At 44.6% G+C, this 22970-nt stretch overlaps 2 protein-coding genes across 2 annotated transcripts in view; both read left to right on the forward strand.

Annotated features, from left to right (window-relative positions):
- Positions 1-22970, forward strand: part of mctp1a (multiple C2 domains, transmembrane 1a) — a 455748-nt gene that overhangs the window by 306773 nt on the left and 126005 nt on the right. The gene's annotated exons all lie outside the window — the stretch shown is intronic.
- The window catches only part of arb2a (ARB2 cotranscriptional regulator A), a 140740-nt gene that overhangs the window by 62345 nt on the left and 55425 nt on the right, over positions 1-22970 (forward strand). Inside the window, exon 8 of the mRNA XM_084025765.1 lies at positions 3154-3273. Within this exon, the coding sequence (XP_083881891.1) occupies positions 3154-3273 (120 nt within the window). The remainder of the gene's footprint in view (positions 1-3153; positions 3274-22970) is intronic.

The raw sequence follows: 22970 nt of genomic DNA on the forward strand, positions 1-22970 counted from the left end.
ATTTTTTCTGTAAACACAACGTTTATGCTCTAATTTGATCTCATACTCTCCCAGAAGAAGTGTGTTTTGGCAAACTCCAGCCAGGCTTTCTTGTGTGTCTCTCAGCAGTCGGGTTCTCCTGGGTCTCCTATCATAGAACCCCATTTCATTTGGCAACGGGTGGAGCGAGTTGAACCTTGTGTCTGAAGGTCAGCTTGAACCTGCTGAGGTCCTTTCTCCACCATTCGAACAGTCCTTCACTGTCATATGGACAGCTCTTCTCTTGCGTCTTCTTACAGGGAGGTTGGCTGCAGCACCATGGGTCTTAAACAGGGACATCAAGGTCTCTGGACATGGACATGATCCATGCTTGGCTATGCTTTTGTCTCACATCCTTAGACAATTCTCTCTATGAATGAGTGACTCACCTGCTTGAAATATTATTAATATTTCTCTCAAGACGTGTTAATGATATTGTCTGGGGGCCATTTTTGGATTTCTCTGTGGAATAAGCTTGAATTCAGCTTTTTTTTGGTTGCATGTTCATGAATTCCAAGTCCGGAGCTTAGAGAGCTTTCTGTCAGACACACACAGAGACTCTCTCTCTCTTCTTGTCTCTGGCTCTCCCTGCCATTTTCTTTTCTTTTTGATAATAGTTAGCTGTCACTATCTAGAGACTTTCTGGTCCTGAGACTGTCTGGTGCGCGGATTCATATTTTATATTCTCTGAGGAGACGGTATGGATCATATATTCAGTAAACACACAAACTGCACACACCCTCTATTGTCCCTTGACAGTCATGGCTGAAGGATGTTGGCAACAGGTGTGCAGTTGGGACGCTATTCTGACAGTACTGGCAGATGCACACACACACACACACACACACACACACACACACACACACACATGGTGTGGGAAAACGGTGGAAAATAAATAAATGAGCTAAGATACTGTGTGAGCTGGTGACAGGAAGCCGGTCTCGCAGGGCGGTGTGCTCCACTGCAGCTAATTAACCCCGGGAAATAATTGCAACAATATGCAAATGCTGTTTAGATAATTCACTACACTGCCATGCCAGGTAGTCAGTCACTCTGTCGCCTTCCGCCGAGGGTGTACAGGCAGAGAGTGTGCGTTCGGTTGGACGATGGAGTCGGGGACACGGGGACGCTCGTTTCCCACCATGAAGACATCAACTAGTGCATTATGTGTCTTTAAATTCATCCGTGGTATCCAAAAGGATAAAAACGCTCCTCTCGTCAGTTATCACTCATTTAGCCTGCAGTCAGCTGGTGTCAGAAATACTGATGAAGTAAATGTCACACACACACACACACACACACACACACACACACACACACACACACACACACACACACACACACACACACACACACACACACAGAGGTGCAACGTACAGAATCAAACCCTGCCTAATGTCACCATGTCGGCCATTGTTACTAAAGGGTGGGGGGAGAGGAGGACCAAACAGGTGACGGAGGAGTGTGAAGGAGAGCAGGTGTAAAGAGTGGAGGAAAAAGGAAGGAAGAAGAGAGTAGAGGGAGGGAGGGATGGAGGGGAGGGAGGAGGGGAGGGAGGCTAATGAAATGGGCTTCACAGATGAAGGGTGACATGGCGGAGGAGAGAGGAGGGAGACTTCAAAGGACTTTGATGTCACAGCCTTTCAGACAGACAACTCTGCTTCAGCCAGCCCCTCCATGCACGTCGGATAACACACACACACACACACACACACACACACACACACACACACACACACACACACACACACAGAGCACGGATGGCAGAAGGGCAGGGCAGAGTGGAGTTGCCTGCTCTTGCATCACACTGTGAATGGAGGTGGGTGCTGACACTACAACCCCCTCATGCTAATCTAGCAGTAAACACAAACACTCTGACAGGTTAATTTACCTCCAGACAAACACGGCAACAAAAACACACAGAAGCACATCATCAAATAGGGGAAGCACACACACACACACACAAACACACACAACTTGGACACACAGATATGCACGAACGAAGACATCTCATCCAATCACAAGTTACCTTACTTTCTTCTGAAGGTAAAGTTTAAGCCATATTCTAGTAACGTGTCCTCAATGACCACTTTTAGGAGAGCAGACGTTGAAGTCATCATCGTTCTTTGATAATATAACGTCTTACTTTAAAATACAAACCCATTCTGGAGACAGGAGAGTCTCTTCCTTCACCTCATATCACTAATTATTTCTTTTTGGAGTCACGTGGAACAGTTTGACACTCAATTAACAGATGAGCTTCCATTCTCTGTAGGCCGTTGGTTTGTTTATTTCCAGATATTCTCTTTTTTTTAATATACATCTATATGCTAATTAAAAGGAATGCATGTGTGTGTGTGTGACTTGTGTGTTTTGCGCCGGCTTCAATGCGTCGTGATGGAAGGATACAGGTGTTTTCGGAGTCGGCGGAGCTCCACATGCAGTGCATCCTCTTGTGGGGGGATGTATCGTTGATTTCTATTGTGAACCAGACAGTTTGATAGGAAATCAAAGTGTGGAATCAATGTCACAAGTTCATTAATGGATGCCCTTTTCTCGCCTGTACTTTTACTATTGTTCTTTCCAGGCCTGGATAAGCGCCTACATCTCTGCTTAATTAAACATGTCTTCTGGTCCTTGCATGTGTGTGTGTGTGTGTGAGAACATGGTGTTCATTTGGGATTGTGTGCGTGGGAGCCAAGCTGTGTTGTTTTCCATATGCACGTGTATTATCTCCTCCCTGTTGATTTTTCCTCTGACCTTCCCCTAGTGTCTTCTTATTACGCCTCCACTGGTGTATAGATGGGTCATCGATTCAGCAACAGGACACAAATTAAGATTTAAACGTTACGTCACCCAGCCTATTGAGTTTTACATTTAGGGCATTTGCAATATGCAAGACTTATTGATCTACCCAAGTGTGGCTCTTTATAGAATCCCCTCTGGCCACCAAGACTTTTTTTGTTTCTCTTTTACACCTTTCTTTTTTTTCTGCCGGCTCAAAGTTGCATGGTTGATGCTGTAGCATCACGTTAAAAGAGTTTGCTAACTCTATTATACCTAAAATGTTCATATGATTCACATCAGTCTTTGTTGTGGAGATATAACATTGGATTTTTTTTTTTGTCTTTGCAGGAAAATGGTTCCTCGGAGGAACACGTGCTGTACGTGTGGGACCACTTTGTGTCCAAAGCCGCAGCCAAGAATGTCTTCATCATGGCCCACAGCTACGGAGGGCTGTCTTTCGTTGAGCTGGTGAGTGTTTTAGTTTTCCGCTTATCCTTCTTACCTCCCACCGACAAAGAGACACATTGAGACGCACAATGCGCTCCTGTCAGCACGATCACTCGCATGCATGTTCGGGTTGGAAAGGCCCGCGTATTCCAACTGTTATATAAACTCTGAGTTTAAGTTTGCAACGCTGCTATACGTACGAACACCCTACACAAACGCGTTAGTGGGCAAAACAATGTTTTTGGGGATTCGTCCCGGTCACCTGAGGGAGACCACGTGATGTAACAATTAAAAATAAATAGCATTTAGTTTCTTTGAAGAAAGAAAAAAAAGTACTGCTTTTGTAAACAATCTGGTTCATCCTGAGGGAAGGAGGCGGCTGGATGAAGAAAAGTAGGGATGGCAACGCAACAACAGTGGTACTGTTAAAGCGGATCTGCTGCAGAGCATGCAGATCTCCCAGCCTTAAGAGAGAGACGGAGGATCGGCTGAAAGATGGTGGGAGGGAAGTGGATTTTTGAAGGAATTAATGGTGCACAGGGGAGGGTGAAAGTAAAAGTTTGGCCTGCCTCTTGGCTTTATAACCGCACCCTTCAGCTAAATGGGCCTACAGTGTGTCTTTTGCAGGTTCTATGAAGGCTTGGGAGGTTAATGCTTTATTTCTAGTCTTTGGTTTACTTTGATGTCCTAGTGGGATTCTGCATCACACGCTGATCGTTCCGTTCTCTTCTCTCAGTATTTTAATGACTTGAGTTATCTCATAATAAACCTTCAATGTGCAGATAGCGAATACCACCATGGTGAGCTAGCTACTGAATTTATCCTTGCACCTACGTCTGATGTGTACACTAGTGGTGTAAACAAAAACTCATGTTCTGTGTAATTAATACGCTTCTAATGGGATAATCCTCACTCTGGCTTTGAACTTTTTTGTGCATTTAATTTAATAGAATCTTAAGATCTTGCTACAGTAAATTTAAAGGTGCTCAATACGAAATAAAAAGTTAGTTGGTGCTACATTGAAGCTCTGCATATCATATAGAGAGTCTTTAAAGTCCCAGTCGGCAAAGTTTTTTGATCATATTCACTGAAGCCGACACTATGCTCCGATAGAACAACATAAATCATCCGGTTTTAGAAAAATAGCGTGCCTCTACGTGCATCTACGTGCACATAGAGCCTGTTTGTTTTGCAAAAATCGACAGCACCCGGATCATCCTGTCCAATCAGCACGCAGGGCTGTGTTCGTGCACACACAGAGCCCCTCCCCCCTCGGGTCGTTCCAATATCACAGGGGGGAGGTGGAGGGAAGTAGCAACATACCTTGGTTAAAAACCGTAACGAGGAGGTCCAAAACAACCAAGGAAAAGAAAACACCGGTGGAAAAGAAGGAAAAAAAGAAAGATGGCGACGGTGCCCGTGATAAAACCAGAGTCAACATCGGACCCGCGTTTCAAAGGTGGCGTGATCTAAGGGAGTTCAAAGGGCATGAAGTCGAGGGGGAGGAGCTCGGTGGTCGTGGGGGAGGAGCTCGGTAGTTGTGGGGGAGGAGCGTGAGAGTTGTAAACATTAAAAATCTGTGCCCTCGATCCGCCGGACTTGCCGACTGGGACTTTAAGTCCAGCACACATACATGACTTAGAAGTAAAGATTCCAGTTTACAGGGATTTGATGTGCAGGATGCAGAGTTGCTTTAAAACAGAGATGTGATTTTTGAGGCCACAAAAGCTGTAAATACCAGCATACTGGAGCTTGAAGAAAAAGTCCAGTTCTGTTGTATTTGTGAGGTAGGGAACATGCTGCACTAGCTTAGCATCTAAAATACGAAGGACTGCAGTGTATTAAGCCCTGCTATCCAACACGCTGTACTAGTTGTGTTTGCAAGCCTCTCTATGATCAGGGAGCTTGGGCAGCACATTGCCAGTTTGCTGGTTTCTTGATCTGAAGGATTTACTGCTAGACTCACCAAATTCCATATTATTCAGGACATATCTCTTCTCTTTTCTTAGGAAGGGGAAGAGGAGGGAGGCGGCACAATGAGTATACAGCTAGTGGGGGGATTAAAGGTGGGCACTTGTCCCACTGGTGTTTTCAGGAATATTTTATTTTCTTTCTTTCTCTTTTCACCTACTCTTTTTTTTGTTTAGTATTTTGTAATTTTAATTTGGCTGCTAAATATTCATGCAGTGTTTTGTCCGTGACAGCTTCACAATCTCCTGGGCTTTCTCGCCGTGTGACGAAGACTAGCTATTCTCTCTATTTGTCTCGTTCTGTCTCTCTCTGTTTCCTTCAGTCAGACTCCCTGTCTCTCTCTCCCTCTCTGTGCGTAAAGGCCTCGACGAGGTTTTTAACGGCGTTCTTTTTATGTGATGTCCTTGTCATGTGAAGCCGTCTTAAAAACACTCATATATACAGCACGTGCATATATAAATACGCAGCATATAGATGCGGTATGGAGATGGCAACATCAAAACAGAGACTTGAAAGATCCCGTGTTCACTTTAAGTGACAGGGTGTTCAAATATGCCATTGTCAGGTTTCCCTTGAGGCCTTCCCGGCTTCTGTTGTCTATCAGTTATTGAAAGTCTCTCACCGCCATATATATGCATTCATAGTTTTTATTGCTCACCCTCGATTGCCCAACTATCGGCAACTTTGTCTACAGAGAGCAGACGTGTCCAAGCCAATCACGCCGGGTTTTGAATCCCTTATATTTATACATTTTTTTGTTTAGGTCCATATAAGTATACTCATGGGATTTAAGTCAGCAAATGTATATTTCTTATTGCTGTGATTTTGCCCTCCTTCATGCATAAGCCTGCACACGCCATCTACTTAATTGAGGAGAAAGTGGTCCGGCGGGACGGGGGGGGGGGCCTTGCGGGATGAACCGTTTGACACATGAGAAGACCCACAGAAAACAAGCTGTCTGCGGGTTAATTACTGCTCCCCTTTGCAGTTAATAAATACATTTCTGATCAAGCACATCAAAAAAAAAGGCCCGACCATTAATTTCATCCCGCTTGCTACCCGTGCTCCGGAGCATGTTAGCCCCTGTTTCGAGTGCTCGTGTGTTTCATTGCGATTTGATTTCTTTTAAAACACTCCACAGTGTGTACTGACTAATTATAGATACATCAAAGAGTAGCTAACTGCCTTTGAATGAGTGCTGCAGGGGGAAAGCTACTCGCCCTTTCTCCGCTTTCACCCCCACCCCCCTTTCCTCTCTATCATTCTTCAGTTATCACACAATCAATCCATCCATCTCCATTCACTGTTCTCTCCTTCCTCTCGCTCCCCCTAGAGTCTCTGGTCTCCTCAGACATCTGCTTTCATGCTCGACCAGCCCTCTCCTCCTTCTCCGTGGATAGTTTTAAAGGGAGATGGCTTGTGTTTCCCCCAGTCGTGAACCCGGTATTTCCTTCAAAGTTTGATGGGATTTAGCCTGGCTGTGGACCGGGTCTCTCTCAAACTGGCCACTTCACCTCTTGGTTCCAGGTCTGCAGTATCCGTTCTACACCTGAGGACAAAATCTCACCCCAGAACGAACCACAGAGAGAGGATAGAACCATAGAGAACGAGGGCCCTACCTCCATCACTCCCTCTGCTCCGTCTTTCTTCGTTGCCAGGGGTGCAGGGGGGGTTTGGTACGTCTGGTTGTGTTGGAGAAGAGTTGTCTAACCCGCGCTAACCTTCCCGCTCACAGAGCAAAAAAAAGAAAAAGAAAAAAGGGAGCACTCTCATTGGATAGGACAGGGGAGCATTATATAAGGCCTTATGTAAGAATGCATCTGTCTCCCTGTACACAAATGTGTGGGTGCCAACCAGACAAGCAGCCAGCTGCCACAACAGCCCTTCAAGAACAGCATTTTTTAAAGCGACCTTTATGAACATGCCACATACAGTACATACAGTACATACAGTACATGCTCGCAGGATATCCTCCCCGTACACTTTGTGTGTAGCGCCATCTGTTTCAATGTATAATGAATATAGCTTAGTTTTCGTCCTTGGAAGCATCAATATGTAAGTGTGTGTGTTTGTGTTGTGGCTAGCAGTCAGGTGTGGGAAGAGATGCTCGAGGTGAGACAGACAGATATGAAGGATTTGCTTGGCTCCTTGTGGACTTGGTTGCCATACCGCTGTGTGGAGGATGAGAAGGATGAGATACTGCCGGGTGAATCAGTCTGAGGCGGAGAAGTTGGTTTTTACATAGCTCCGAGTTTAGAAAGTGATTTTCCTGCCGTGATGCGGCGTCCTCACACTAAATGAGAGGTTTTTATGCTTTTTGTGAAGACGCCAAAAAGAAAAAAGAACAATAAGCTTTCCGGCGCCCAAATCAGATTCACAAGTTGAATTACAGATAAGAAAATATAGTTGCACTTATATTTCCTGTCTCTTTGAGATTCCATGCTCATTTACCACAGACTTTTCTTCAAACAAGCCCATTACCATTACTCTGTGAAATGCAATTGTTGTTTTTTTTACTTTGTTTGCATTGTCAGCCTTCTTGTTTCTCACCCATTAATCTTTATTATACATATTAAACCCCATCAACACTTCCCAAAATCCCCTCCGCTTTACGTCCTGCTTCGTGTCCACATTTCCTTCTCCCTCTAAATTTCCCGTCTCCCAGTCGAGGTGACCCTGAGGGCAGCGGCGGTGCCAACTGTGCCCTCTGAGCAGGACTCAGGGTCTGGCAGTGCTCTGTTCAGCTCCATGACTGGCATGGTAACAGCCCACTGAACACATGGCGCCGGGCAAACACTTCTCCTCCAGTCCCCCCTCCCTTCCTACAGCCTGCCTCTGGAAAACCTCAAAAATGTACAAATATAGGAATGCATTATATAAAGTGTGATTGTACCTGATCCTCATTTTAGTTACACAACTCTGTGTTCTCTACACGACACTTAGAGCATTAATATGGCAGCAAAACACTATTTAATAACATTTCAACCAATTGTGTTCACGCTGCCTGTCTGTTGCCTTTGTTTGGAGCATTAGCATTGTTAGCATCATTAGCCATCGCCAGGTTTCAAGCCATGTGGAGGCAATAGATATGCTCTGAATTAAAAAAAATATTTTATTCAAGTATCTAGAACTCAGGTATACACATTCATTGCTGCACTGTTTTTCTTAGACTTTTTTTAAGACGCCAACAAACATTTATGGGCAACTTCCATGGCTTTAAAGAAGTAAGCTTGTTTGCTTTCTCACTGTAAATGTAAACTTTATTAAAAAGTGACGTATACATACAGGTGCATATTGATATTTGATCAATACCCATCCTAGGAATTAGGAGCATTGGGCTGGGGGAGCAACTTGGGGGTTCAGTGTCTTGCTCAAGGGCAGCTCGACATGCGGACACTAGGAGATGGAACTAACCTGGTTAAAGGATGAACTGCACTACCCACATGTTTTCATATTTCATATTTAATGTAAAATTAGAAAATGAGACATTTTGGTTTCAGGTGCTTTACATATAGCTTATGCATTATAGGACTGCAGGAAGAAGTGTCTGCATGAAGCCTCTTAGAAGCCCTTTCCTCTTTGTGAATTTGCTAGCGTTCCACAATTCCCTCACACTAGCTGATTTGTGGATGGATTTGGTGGCTAGCTTGTCGGCAAACACAACACGTAATGTAAAAAAAGACGCATTAAGAGTTGGAAGTTAGCCTTTCCACCCTCCCTCCGTGCCTGTGCTTTCCTAGACCCGCCACGTCCCTGACCGGTCTACCCACCGAATGCACACATATAAAGTTGATATTGATCTTTTGACAACAACCTAAATCCCAGTCAGACGGCAAACAAGTTGATTACCCAAAAAAACTTTGGAGTAAACTGTGTTAAAACTAAGTTCCACGTTCCTATCCATCTGAAATACTCTTCAAGGACCGGCGCAACCTTCACCTGAGTTCATCACCAACACAAGCAAAAAAATAAAAAATAAAATATCACTTTTAATTTGTTGACAAAAATCAACTGTGGAGACGTCCATACTGTGAAAATCCCTCCCGTCTAATGTTGTATTCGCGTCTCGGCCGCCTCCGAACGAATTCGGAGTCCTGGCCCGTCTATCGCTTCTGGAGGGGATGAAGAGAAGGTTTGTTTTTATCTCAAGGTTCTCCATAGCTGGCGGGCTTGCAAGCGATGCAGTAGTAGTGCAGTTTCCTGTGTGTAGGTCTGAATGTGCATCTGTCTATGTCTGCATGGGTTTAGCGTGTGTGTGTATGTATATATGCAGGTCCGTGTGTGTGTGTGTGTGTGTGTCAGCTGTAGCCTGGAGAAGCCTGTATCGTCCTGAGCAGAACAGCTTGGTGGAGGGCAGCTATCAGAGCCACGTTAGGGGAGGGAGGGGAGGGAGAGGGTGAGAGGCGATGATAAATGGCTGGGCCACACTAGCAGAAATTAGTGGAGCCGTATGCAAAGCTGTGGCGTTTTGTTTGATGTGAAACAAAAGGACCACCGTGACAAAAAAAATGCCTGCCAGCCTGCACAGCAGGACAGCAGCCCTCAGGACATACACCATCGCCACGGAGAAAGCCTGTATGTGCGTCCGCATGCGTGTCCGTGCGGTTAATGCATGCATATCATGCACGGTGCCGTCTTCCAGACCCCGTCTATATTATCCCCTCTCTGGGTTTTTTTTTTGTGCTCCGCTCGTAATGACAGACGATGACTAGCCCTTTGTACACAATAAAAAAAGACACGGTTTCCTCCCCAGTACGGCTTCGGCGTATTTGCTCTATTAAGCAGCTGAAATATAGATGTCTAATTTCTTTGTGAATGAATAGGCATCTTAGAGAGCGGCTCTCCTCTTAACATAAGGATGTAAATTGAACTGTTTAAATGTCACGGCGAGTAAGCTGATTTGATTTGAATTGATTTGCTTGTTTCTAGGGAGGGGGTGGGGGGGCGGGGGGGGGAGACCTCCCTTGCCAAACCTTAGCTGCGCTGGCTGCCGCAGATAGACCAAGGTCTTTCTTTCCACCTCGACAACACATTGTAGGGCTTCTGAATTCTTCTATCTGCTGTGATTATGTACAAATGGCCTTCATTTGCCATCCATTTCAAAGCTGTAGTGCTGCATTGTGACTAGAGGCAGATGACGCAGACCAAATTACAGCGGGTTTGCTGTCTGAAAAGGATACTCGCACAATGGGCTTTGTGAAGTATTCCCTTCAATACGTCGCCATTATTCTCACCTTTGTTGGTTTCCCTCTATGTTTGAGGAGCATCTTTGGTCTCTAGATTACATTTGTGCTGTCGGTGAGGAGTAGGGGGTTGATAATACTTTACTCACCTCTTGTCTCTCTTGTGCTGTTCCTTCAATATCAAGGGGAATTGATTCCAATTTTGTTGTTTGCTGCATTTTTCGATGTCTTTCATTACTAATTCCATCTTGTTTTTTTTGTTGTTTTTTTGTTTTTTTGAAGCACGGTTTGCAAGATAATTAAGGTTTTAGAACACAAACGGCGTTGATGTTTTTTGGTTCACGTCTATTCGTCATGCATTTCTCTTTCCATTATACATAAACTGCATTCCTCTTCTTATTCGGTTGTTTCGTGACGTCTCAGTTAAACCGAAGGGACGCAGCATGACGTCGTCATAGTTGGCAGGAATCTGCTGTGCCGTTCTAAATACGGGGTGCATACCATTCGTCTCACTGAGTTATCCTCCTACGTCATGTGTGCTGTTTGCTGCCAGCGCTTCCTGTCCTCTGATTTACTTCTAATCAACAAACAAAATGGATTTCCAGAGGATTTTAAATGTTATCGCTAATATCACACTACAAAAAAAATGCATGTCCCTTAGAGCCCGACCGATATATCGACAGGGCCCATATTATCGGCCGATATTAGGCATTTTCAAAACTATTGGTATCAGTATTTATAATGGCCGATAAATGAATACGAAACACCCTCATAGAACTTAACAGAATTTGTCTCCAGTCTTGTTTGAAGTTATATTTATGAAGTTTACCAAGTCTTTTAATACTGGTAACTTTGTGTTTGGTTGTTGTTGTTCAAAGGACTTTAAGTTTTATATCTTCAGTTTGTATTTTTATACATTTTATTTATCAGAACTTTAATATATTTGGATGTTCCTCTGTTCCGTTGTGACAATAAAATAAACAAGTTTATTTTTAAACTGCATTATCATATTATTTTTGTGAAGACTCATAAATAACTACAAATAACTAATGTTAGGGAAATCTGTTAATGTTTTACACGTTTCTGAAATAAAAAAAAAATCGGAATATCAGATTTTCATTTTTAAACCAATTCACTTCATGGAACACTTGACTTTCTGTATTTATTCCTTGGATTAAGAAAGACTGTCAAGTTGTGAGGGAAGTGATGTTTTAAGTGAACTTTGTTTCAGGAGTTTACTGCAGGTATAGCTAGACAAAGCACCTATATGTTATTTTTTCTCTCCTTTTGTTTCCCTCGTCGAGGGTTAGCAAGGTCATCTGAGACGTAGCCAACAACCAAGGGAAATTCGAGGCATCGCTTTCATTTTCATTCTATTAAAAAAAAAAGAAGAAGAATCTTGAGGATACACTGTACGTGTCTTGTTTTGATCAAACTCTCCTACAGAGTACTCGACGGCCCAGAGGCTGACACGGAGCCGCTGCTCTCGCTTTAGGCTCCGACGCAGGAACGGTCAATGCGCTGCAGGGTCACCTCCACGCATCCTGGTTTCCATCGTCGGATGAAGAATCCCTCTTTGTCTCACTATGTTTCTTTGACTGCTTCTCTTTTTGTCTATCAGTCAATAGTTTGAGAACACAGCTGACTTTTTTCACGACCAGTTCAGTAAGTTGTCCATCATGTTTTCTCCTCACAGAGAGACAAGTTGTTACCGTCTATACACATCATTAATTGTTCTGTAACGGCGTCTGCTTGATACATATGAGTAAATATCAGCTGTTTGTTTTCAGTAGTTTTGTTCTATCCAGTCCTTGGTCTGACCGTCCGTGGTTTTTAAACGGTTGAGCAGTGGTCGTCACGGTTACCCACTCTTCTCTTTCATTCCTCAAAACACACGGATGTTGCCATGGTGACGTAATTGAAAATCATTACACCTCAAACAAGTATTGTTGAGGTGACTATTCATAAGTCTCCTCTCACCTTTTTGTCTTCCTGTTTTTTTTTTTTTTATTATTTATTTTTTTCTCCTCCCCGGTGAAAAGGAAGTGAAAAATCCATCTGTCCTCGGCGCATCATTGTGCAAAGGCTCTTTTTAATCTCTGGTGTCGTGCCCCACCCAGCCCCACCACCCCACCTCTTCAGTACGGGGTCTTTCTTCCACTTTGTGATATAAGAAGCCACGCTAGATGAAGTTCATTTGAGTTCAGCTTAAATCTTGAGGGATTTATCATTACATATTTACTGGCTGAGGCTGATCTTGCTGTAAGGTTCTCCCCTCGTCCCATTGATCTAGTGCGCATGTTCACTCCCGAGGTTACGGGACGTGCCTCCATTTGCATAAGGCCCTGGGCAAGGTTCTTTCCACCATTGATTGGCCTGTCCATGAGCGCCCCGTGCCTTCTCACATTGATCACTTTGTTTTTTCCCGGAGACAGTGCTACTCAGAGTTCAGCTGCAGCACCAGCATATCAGACCTGCCGGAGGAAGGGAGACCAACGGGGAGGTAGGAAGCAGAGGAACAAGAAGGAGGGAGAACTCAAGAGAGCGAGAGAGAAGTAGTCAGAGAGTGTAGATGCAAAAGTTTACAGCCAATATATTAATCATTTTGCATACTTTTCCTTTGAATTTTTAGTCGTCAAATCAACTGCCGCCCCTCTGTGTGTCTACACCTCCATCCCATGCTTCCTTATAACAGCTGCCTGAGTAGTATACGCTGCTTTTTAAGGGAGTAAACACATGCATATATGCACCTAATCAGATTTACAATGAAACACACAGAACACTCGGCACACACAGACGGATATTAGCATTTCCACTCATATCTGAATTGCTGCTAAAATTGAACAGCCCTCCTGCCTTCCTGTTTATCCTCACCCTCTGCTTCAGCCGTGGTCTGCTTGTATCAGAGTGCTATAGAGAAAGCTCTCCTCGCCCTTTTTTTCTTCTCTCCTCCTCCTCCTCCTCTCGCCTGTTTCCACTCTTTTACCAACACTGTCTGCCTTGTGGCTGCGAGGACAGTGTCCCCTTTCTCAACCCACACGGTCAGCAAGGATGCCGTCCTGATGTTTCCTTCTTCTTTTTATCATATTTGAGCCGCTTAAGCTTTTATGCTTCAATGCTATAAAAAAAGTTATGTTTTGTTCCTGAGCTTATGACAGACAGACTCCTTGCACAATATGATTTTTGCATATTCATGCAGTTTTACGAAGGCTGAGGAGACACAGAACTAGAAGTAAAGAATTCAAAGGTGTTTGTGCTTCTTACCAAATATACTCAGCGATCTGCAGGACTTTGCGTCTTTGCACATGTGCCATCGCGTGTTCCTCCAGCATGGCGTCAAGGCTCAGAGTCCCATGATGCACCTCGTCTCTTTGTTCTGCCGTGTGAGAGCAGCGCGCGGCTTTGTCTGCCTCCCTCGTTCCTCTCGGCTCGTTGCCTCAGAGGCAAGGTCTCGCTCTCTTCCCTCTCCTCTACTTCAGACCTCTCGCACTTTCATTCATTCTTTAATACCCAGTGGGCACCGCTGTCCACTTCTTTCGCCCCTCTCTCTCTCTCACAATCTCTCTTGCTCTCTCTGTCGTTCGTTGTCTTCCACCTTCCTTCTCAAGTCGCGACCAAACGCTCCTTCGATCGCTCATTCTTCTTTTGTCACTTGCCCTTATTTGAAAAAGAAATGGCAAAACACTCCCTGTTACCGTTCTTTGTGTGTGTGTGTGTGTGTGTGTGTGTGTGTGTGTGTGTGTGTGTGTGTGTGTGTGTGTGTGTATGTGTGTGTGTGTGTGTGTGTGTGTGTGTGTGTCCTCGGAGCTTCTTTGGTCACTCTCCCGTTCTCTCTCTCTCTCTTCCCACTTATCTGTAAACTTGCCTCTTCTCGTTTTCTCTCTTTTATCTCGTGCCCGTCTATATGTGTTCTTACGCCTGTCCTTTGCTCTCCCTCCTCGCTTCAGATTCACTCGCTTCCTTTCTCCGTTCCCTCCATTTAACCTCAACTTCACACCGCCTTTGCTCCGTCATTCTTGAGACTGACCTCTGTGTGTGTGTGTGTGTCCTTCACACTGTTTTATATTTTAAACAAACATTTCTGTTCAAAACCACCATTTTTTCCCTCGTTCTCACTGTCCCTTCCTACTAAACAGTGTTTATATATTTAGTTTTTGGTAATCAGAACTTTTCAGTCAATATAATAAAATAGTAGTTATGTGTAAAAGGCTTTTTTTCCTCTTCCCTGAGTCTCTTAATCCTTGAAGAAAGTATCTTTGTTTGATTTTGTCACATTTAGTAAATCTTCTCCTCCTTTCATTCTTGCTAATCTCTCACACTGGCTGTTCCCGCCGCCGTATTTCCACGCGTTCACCTGCTGTGTGTGGCGGTGTCAGCCGGTTACGACCTAGGTCACCTTCCCCAGAGAGGGAATACGGGAGGTTTGAATGGTGGTGAAGATGAGTTGTTGACAGCTCAAATGAACTGCTTGTCACATGTCATTTTTACCCCCTCCCCCCCCTCCCTCACTTGTTAATTCTTCCCTAAGAATACATACAATATACAAGAGGAATCTCCACGACGTATGGGGTTGCAAATTGTCACGTGGGGATCACTTCAATTCAACGCATTCAATTCAGTTTTCTTCTTTTCTTCGCCCCTCCCCTGAACGTCCTCATTCCGCAGCGAACGTCGGAAGAATAAGTCTTAGGGATTGAAAGCAAAAGTGTCGTTTTGTGAAAAGCGGCGAGGAACAGCTCGGCGGCTCGCGGTGCAAATGTCAGTGAACTCGGTGACTCCAGGGTTGAAGTTTAAACCTTCTCTCCCGCCTCTGCTTCTGTCTCTCTCTCGTCTTCTCTTTGCTTTTTCCCTTCAGAACCCGGCGCCGGCTTCCACGCCCGCCTCCTTCACTCGCTTGCTCTCTGTCTTTCACTGCTTTTAGAGTTCAATGAATGCCATGTTGGTATTCTGTGGTGTTTTTTTTTTCCTTGCCTCCTCCAAACTCTCAGCGCCAGGGTCACAGCAATCTTTTAATGTCTCACTAAAGGAAGTTTTCAGTGTCAATGCATCACCTGCAGACTGCAGTTTATTTCCCCTGCACACATCTCCAGTGTTTAAATGGGCAAAATGTAACGACGGCGTCGGTGGCGAAGGAAAAACAGGCAATTCCACGCTTTCTCAGTCACTTCATATTTTCTGCACTTTAAGCTTGAAATACCTCATATTGGCTATTCGGCTGATCTATACCCAACTATATAGCCTCCGATACTTATGGAAAGCAGAGTTTGAATCCTTTTATGGCGATTTTTTTCCACGGGTGTGTTTAAGTTATGTACCTGCAGTAAAACATATTTAATTTTTTAAGCCCGGAAAGCTGACAGTGAAAAGAGATGAACTGTTTTATGTGCCATTTTAAGGCTTTATGTGCTGTGAAATACGATGGGGGTTATGAAAGAGCAAAAAAAAAAAAGGAAGGGAGAGCGAGCGAGGAAGGGAGAAGGAGAGCGAGCGAGAGACTCCTGGTGTGGAGCAGCCTTTGATGTCTTCGCTGACTCGGAGCTGAATGTGGAACCCACTAAAGGGAAGGCCTTGTTTCATGGTGGGAATATGAAGCTGGATGTGCTGTCCGAGTTAAAAAATAAAACAAGAAGGGAAAAAATAAAACATGCACACATTTGCAGAGATTTTCTTCTTTTTTTATGCATTTGTGTACACATTTTTTATCTTTTTAAGCATGAGTGTGCATTTTGTGCCAAAGGCTCGTTTGTTGCTCTAGTAAGCTAGGTTTTCATTTCTTCCCCGTCATGTCACTCATTAGTTTGTGGTTCATGTTCAGATCAGTTACCAGGCCACATTGGGTGACTTAGTAATTCAAAGTCAGCGTGTCCGTGTGTGTGTGTGTGTGTGTGTGTCTCATATATATTCTGCTTTCCTATTAGATGGCTTCACACCCGGCGATTCCTCTGGACTCCTCTGACATCGGCTTTCATGCATGGCCTGCCTGCCTCTCTCCCTTTCCTTCTCCCCCTCTCACTTTCTCGCTCTCTCGGCCTCGAACATTAGAAACATCTTGGTCGTGTCAAGACATCTTTTAACCCCCTCCATCGCCAACCAGCTAACATGTGCACCCCCCCACCCCCCACCCTTCTCCCCATACGTGCTCCTTAACTTCCATCCCTTCTTCATCCTTTGCTCCCTCCATCCCTCTCCTTCCTCCCCCCCAGCGCCATGCTCCCTCCATCTCCCCCCCCCACCTCCTCCTCCGCCTTCCTCATGCGATGTCACATCTCCCGTGAATCCAGCCTCTCCACCTCCTCACCCCCCCTCGCTCTACTCCTGTATCTGTTTTTGTGCCTTTGCTTGGGGGTGATGGGTAGTTGATTTGGTCTGATTTCTCTTTGATGAAAACACTAGGGGGCACTGCCTGTCCTTTGTTACCCCTCACTTTCCTGTAGCAGGCATCCATGCATGTGGGTATTTTTTATTTTTTTTGTGTGTGCATGTGTTTTGTCTGTCTGTGTGTCCGTGCGTGTGCTCCTGTTTGTGTTTTTATTTTGTTAAAAAGCAGCCCCCTTGTCTGTAATGGATGACACGGATCTGCATTCAGACAGACAGGCGGGCTAGGCTGGCAGCAGGTCTCTGGTGGTCCACCAGGGCTGGCGCGTTGCACCCCCGTCCACCACCCCCCCCACCCCCGCTCCCATCCCCTGTTTCTGTTTGGTGAACCCAGGGGTGTAGGTTAATGAAAAGGGCTTGGACCACCGAGAGGAGCGACAGTCATCTCCCAGACACCTCTGCTCACCTCCGGCCCTCCGAGACCCTCTCTCCATGACAGCCCCCCCTCCCTCCTCCGCTCCTCTCTCCCCACATTGGCCCTCCTTCCCCTGGGTCACGTCACGTCGTCTGGCTGTCCGGTGGCCGCCAAACACGGCTCAGCCAACGTGGCGTGAGACAAAGGTAGATGGACTAAAGGAGATTTCATGAGTGGATGGAGAGCGTGAGGGAAAAACGAAGATGTATGAAAGCTGTTTATACAAAAGGATAGAGATTTAGACGAGGGATAACAGGCGTTCGGGTCGGGTCACGGAAGAGTCAGAGGAGGGAGGAGGCGATGAAGAGGACGAAGATGTTCTTCTTCTACTCTCTCACACTGCTGGTCAGGAGCTTGTCCCTACGCTCCATGTGGTCACAGCTGTACTCCAGTTGTTTATTAATATTATATATTTTTTTTATTATCGTTATTCATCATTTGTGCTCACTTCTGTCATGTATCAGTAAGTCCCGCTGATTTTTTTTTTCTTAAGGAAACTCTGAATTATTTGTTGTTATTATTATTTGTTTTGGGGGTTTTTTTTCTTCTTCTTCTTCTTCTTCTTCTTTTTTTGTGGTAAGCAGACAGCCGATGAGGGGTGTTTGATAGTGCTAATTGGCAGCTCCCATCCATGCAGTGTGTGGTTGGCGGTGGGTTGGGGCTGGGCGAAGTGAAGCGCTGCTATTGTTTAGAGGTGTCAAACCCAACACAGAACAAAGAGGACGGGAGAAATGTGCTGCGCTCGCCTATCAGTGTGCTGAAAGCAGCTAAAGGACACACACACACACACACGCACACATAAATATATATATAGATATAGATGTATGTATGAATGCACACGTCCATCCACACACATACACATGCACGGCAGCACATTACCTGGAGTCACACACACACCAGCGTTAACTCACACCGACGTGAACACACACACACCCACTAACGCACACATGCACACTCTTAGACAAACAGCCTGAAAATGACAAGATAATCACCACATTCAAACTTACCTTCAGCTCTGGGTAAATGCCTTTTCTCTGAGATAAACTAATAAATATACTGTTTTCTTTTCAAATGTTCCCCACTGAAGGCCCCTAATTACCATACGCTGACAAAGACCTGACAGAGGTGTAATAGTTAAAAAGGTAATTTGACTACAAGTAGGAGTTTGGGTGGGGAAAAGGGTCAGTGTGCCCCCCCCCCCTCACCCCCCATCTGCCTCTCTCTTTAATGGTTTATTCACGCTTTTCGAGGACTTTTTGCATGATTGACTGACAAGGTCTTTTTCCGAAATAGCATCTTCAGTAATGAGAAATAATTGACTCCCTAATCAAAAAAAGGGTTCATGGAATCCACAAACCCAACTGTAATCTTCTGTGGCATTTCCAGCAGAATTGACAGTCCTCATAGCTTCAGGCTCTATACCACTTTGATTTAATTGCTTTTTTTTCACAAGATTAATAATATACTTTATACTGAATTGTGTATGTGTGTGTGTGTGTGTGTGTGTGTGTGTGTGTGTGTGTGTGTGTGCGCCCGCTATGTGCTTGTGTGTGTGTGTGAGTGTTTGTGTTCTTCACCCTTCTCTCAGGCTTTGTTTTTAATCAATAATATCACTTGAAAAGCACTTCAACTGTTGTACAACTTTTTGTAGGTTTTATATTTAATTCATTAAGGGAATTGCTGTGGTGATTTCATTACGTACTCAAAAGTATATTGCTGTGGTTGTCGCATGCAAATTATATTAATAAACGACAGCGTGAAGTATACAACGTTGTAAAGAATAACAGGAGAATAATAAAAGTCAAATTATAAATATGGAATGTGTTATTCAAAATATAGTAAACAACCGCATGATAATCGTAATAATTATGATAATTAAGGTTGTTATTTTATCTATTTAAAATACTATATATATATACATATTCTTGCTTGAATAGAGCCCAAACTTAAGGCTTTCCATTTTTGTTCCTAACTTTGGACTCTGGTATTAAATGTGTATTTAAAGCTGGAGGGAAAACGTGTTTTCTATCAAATCTGATCATCGGAAAATCTCGATACGATTCAGATACTTGAAGTGGGTTTGTTTTTTCTCTTCACCCTGCCTGTTTAACGGCTAATTGAATTGCTTTGTATTTTCTTTTACCCTACTTTTTTTTATCCTTTAGTCTCATGACTTGATTAATTTGGACATAAAATAATAATTTAAGTGAATGTGCCTTGAGAACTGCAAAGTTTTTTACATGATGGGGCAAATTAACTTGTAGCTTCCTCCAGCCTGTCCAATTTGTAATATGGCCTCAACCCCTTCTCCCGCTCTTTCTGTTCTGACTCATCTTTCCTCTCGTTAAAAAGCTGTTTTAAATCATGGCTGGTGGCAATGAGAAGTTAATTTCAAGATTGTTATATATTTCCATTAATTTCATTTGGCCTTCTGTAGTTTCCCTCCCTCACTCTCCCTCTCTCGCTCTCCTTCCTTTGAGTGCAGGAGGATCACAGTCTGTTTTTTTTCTTTATTATTTTTTTTTCTTTTTCTTCTTATTTCTGGGGCTCTCTCTTTCCCCGTTGCCCCACAGCGCAGGAGACGAGGAAATATGAAGGAGAAGGGGATGATAACTGGAAGGAGGGACACTCTCTTTTTCACTTTCATTAGCTCTGCCTCCCCCCCCCCCCTCCCCCCCTTAACTTTCCCCCTGATTGTCCATGAGCGTCTTCTCACTCCGAGATGGGTCGAGTAGCCCTGAAAGTTTAAACTAAACACCTCCTCTGAGAATCCAACTCCTGCAGCCCTGAAGACACACACACACACACACACACACACACCTGATTGGCCAGTAATGTGCAGAGCAGCAGGCGCCTCCACATTTGTTGTTTTTCTTTCATTTCCCGTCTCTTCCTCCTCCCCCATTCACAGCTAAGGTGAAAACAGGCCGCTGAGATATTTGGGTGATTTTGCCATCATAGCAGGCTTCACCTTTCCCAAACACTTACAGTAGCTGGGCTGCATGTGCTGGTTTTTGGGCAGCATGAAGGCGAATTTGTGGTGGATTTGAAAACAAACGGGCCCTTTTCTTGATAACAAGGAGAAAAGTGGAGAGGAAAAAAAAAGTCACACAATAGTTCAAATTTAGCTCTACTTAAACCTCCTCACAACAAATTTAGAAGAAACCCCGACTGAAAAATTCACGATAGCTTGTTGAAATTTTCTCACTGCGCCCCAATTTAGAATTTTTTGGCTTGGATACCAAGTGTGGGCTCGGTTAGTACAAGGAATCAGTGTTTATCAGCCCCTAAGGCTGCGTGTGTGTCTGTGTGTGTGTGTGTGTGTGTGTGTGTGTGTGTGTGTGTGTGTGTGTCAGTTTGTGTGCTTGCATCTCTGAAATGGACAGCAGCACCCGATGGATATTTAACACATTAGCTTTGGCAGAGCTGAGAGTGGTGTGAAAACACACTGATTTCCTAAGTGGCAATCATATCAGCCTCGCCGTCAGAGAGGCAGCAGAGAGCAAACATCTGTGTGTGTGTGTGTGTGTGTGTGTGTGTGTGTGTGTGTGTGTGTGTGTGTGTGTGTGTGTGTGTGTGTGTGTGTGTGTGTGTGTGTGTGTGTGTGTGTGTGTGTGCCCCAGAACATGCAAAATGTTCGTCATTTACACTCCAGTAGTACAGCATTTATTTCACTTTTTTTATGTTATTTTGATTTCTTCCTCCTTTTTTTTTTTTTTTTACCAACTTTTCTCTGATGTCCAGGCTGTCTCTCTCTCTCCACCTGTCTCTCTCTTCATCCTGCCCGGGTTTCCCGTCTTCCTGTCGGTTTCTGAGCCTCCGTTGCTGCATTTGTCTCTCTCCCTCTGTCTGTCAGCGGTAAGCTGTCTCCTCCATGCCAGGGTTCAGGGAGCCCTTGGTTCTCCTCGATGTCAGTATCACCCTGAGTTACGACACAAAGGTCTCAGCCTCCTCCTCCTCCTCCTCCCCCTCCTTGTTTGGCCCTCTTCGCTCGCTCCCTCCCTTCCGTCAATCCCGCTCTCCTTCGCCCCATCCACCCTCGTCTCCAGCCAAGAGTCACCCATCCGAAACTATGTTAAAACAGGGTCGTCCCCCGGCGTGCACTTAAAGGTTGTCCCTTTAACCTGCTCTGAAATACTTACGGCTATTATTATAGCTTATAAATCATTAAGAAAGTTTAATTATACCAAAATTTAATGGTGGAAATGTGTAAGCTGACACATGGGAAGGGGAATTTAATGGGCCAGCAAGTCCCAGCACCGTGAGGGAAAATATTGAGGTTAGGTTTCTATTTTACAGCATTGCCGGAGGGTTGGGAGACGGGGAGGAAGACAAGGAAGAAGCACTTTAGTGAGAGAGGGAGAGAGAAAAGGCGAGGGGGAGACGATGAGGCCTTGCCTGTATACGACGCACAAAAAGTAACTTTCTGGTTTCACTCTGTAGACCAGAGCCGCTAATGTGGCCAGTTGATTTGGGAGCGATGAAGACGTTGGCGACCACACCTTGTGCTGGTTTTCTTAACTAAGACGCGGTCTAATTAACACGAGACTTTAATTAGTCGCCATGCCGTAATTTCACTTCGTTAAGGAATGCTGCCTAATTAGAAATTACCATTTGGAGAATTTCTGTAATTGCTGTCGCCAAACAATAAATGAACATCCCTCACTTCTACTGTTACAGAACGTCCACTGTCCACTTTCCTAATGGTGTCAATATCATTTCAATGTGAACATTATATGTGTTGTTGTTAAAGCTCCTTCCATCGTGGCTGAAATGTAAATTGATCAAACTATTGGGAGTTAATATCATTAACATTTACCACTGAGCAGATGTTAATTGGAAATTAATTGAATTCTGTTGTGGCAACTCGAACATATAAAGTGCTTCTATACGTTTGAGCGTCTGCTTGGCTTATTGGGTGCACGTGATTCGAGTGCAATAAAAGAGTTGTCTGTCAGGTGAAAACCAATAGGAATACAGGGAATCATTATATTATGGAATTATAGATCATGTGGAAAATGTCAAATATAGGTGAATAAGTAATATGAGTAATATTAATTTTGATATAAACTTATGATTCCACATCTCATAGGTACAAACCAACAACATCACACAGTAGAAAAACAAAAAAAAACTCAGCCTCGTTGTGAAGGAACTGAATCCATTTTTAAAGTGAACAACAAGCTGCTATTGTTTGTGAGCATTCCCTTACCCATACCTCCCTCCCTCCCTCCCTCCCTCTCTCTCTCTCTCTCTCTTGTTTTCCATGCGGGCACAAGTGGGCCGCGGCGCCCGCGGCCGGCAGGTTTCCTGGCACGCCGCTCCTCATCCTCTGCCTTTTGTTTCCACCAGTGTCCAACCATTCTCCACTTCTGCTGTGTCAGTAAATATTTATTGGCCTTCCTTTTCCTCACCACCCCCACTTGTTGGTGTGTTCTGCATGTGTGTGTGGTTTGCGTGGTCAAACACACACACACACAGACACACACACCACCTCCCACTACCCCCGTGTCCGGTGCTGTCACTCACACGATTCAGCGGTGCCCCCTCCTCACCCTTTCAAAAACCTCACCCGTCTCTCGGCGCACCATCCTCCCCGTCTCTCCCTCCCTCGTGTTCCCTCCATCATGCATGTGGCGAACAGCAGTGACAGGAAAGAGGAAAAGAGAGGAGGAAGTTATTGCAGTTTTCTCCTGCTCCCCCCCCCCCCCCTCCCCCTCTTACACCCTCACCGTGACCAGAGTTCATGTGCTGGAGAGAGTCAGAGGGGGGGG

The sequence above is a fragment of the Eutrigla gurnardus genome (genome assembly GCF_963514095.1).
Source record: "Eutrigla gurnardus genome assembly, chromosome: 13".
Taxonomy (NCBI): Eukaryota; Metazoa; Chordata; class Actinopteri; order Perciformes; family Triglidae; genus Eutrigla; species Eutrigla gurnardus.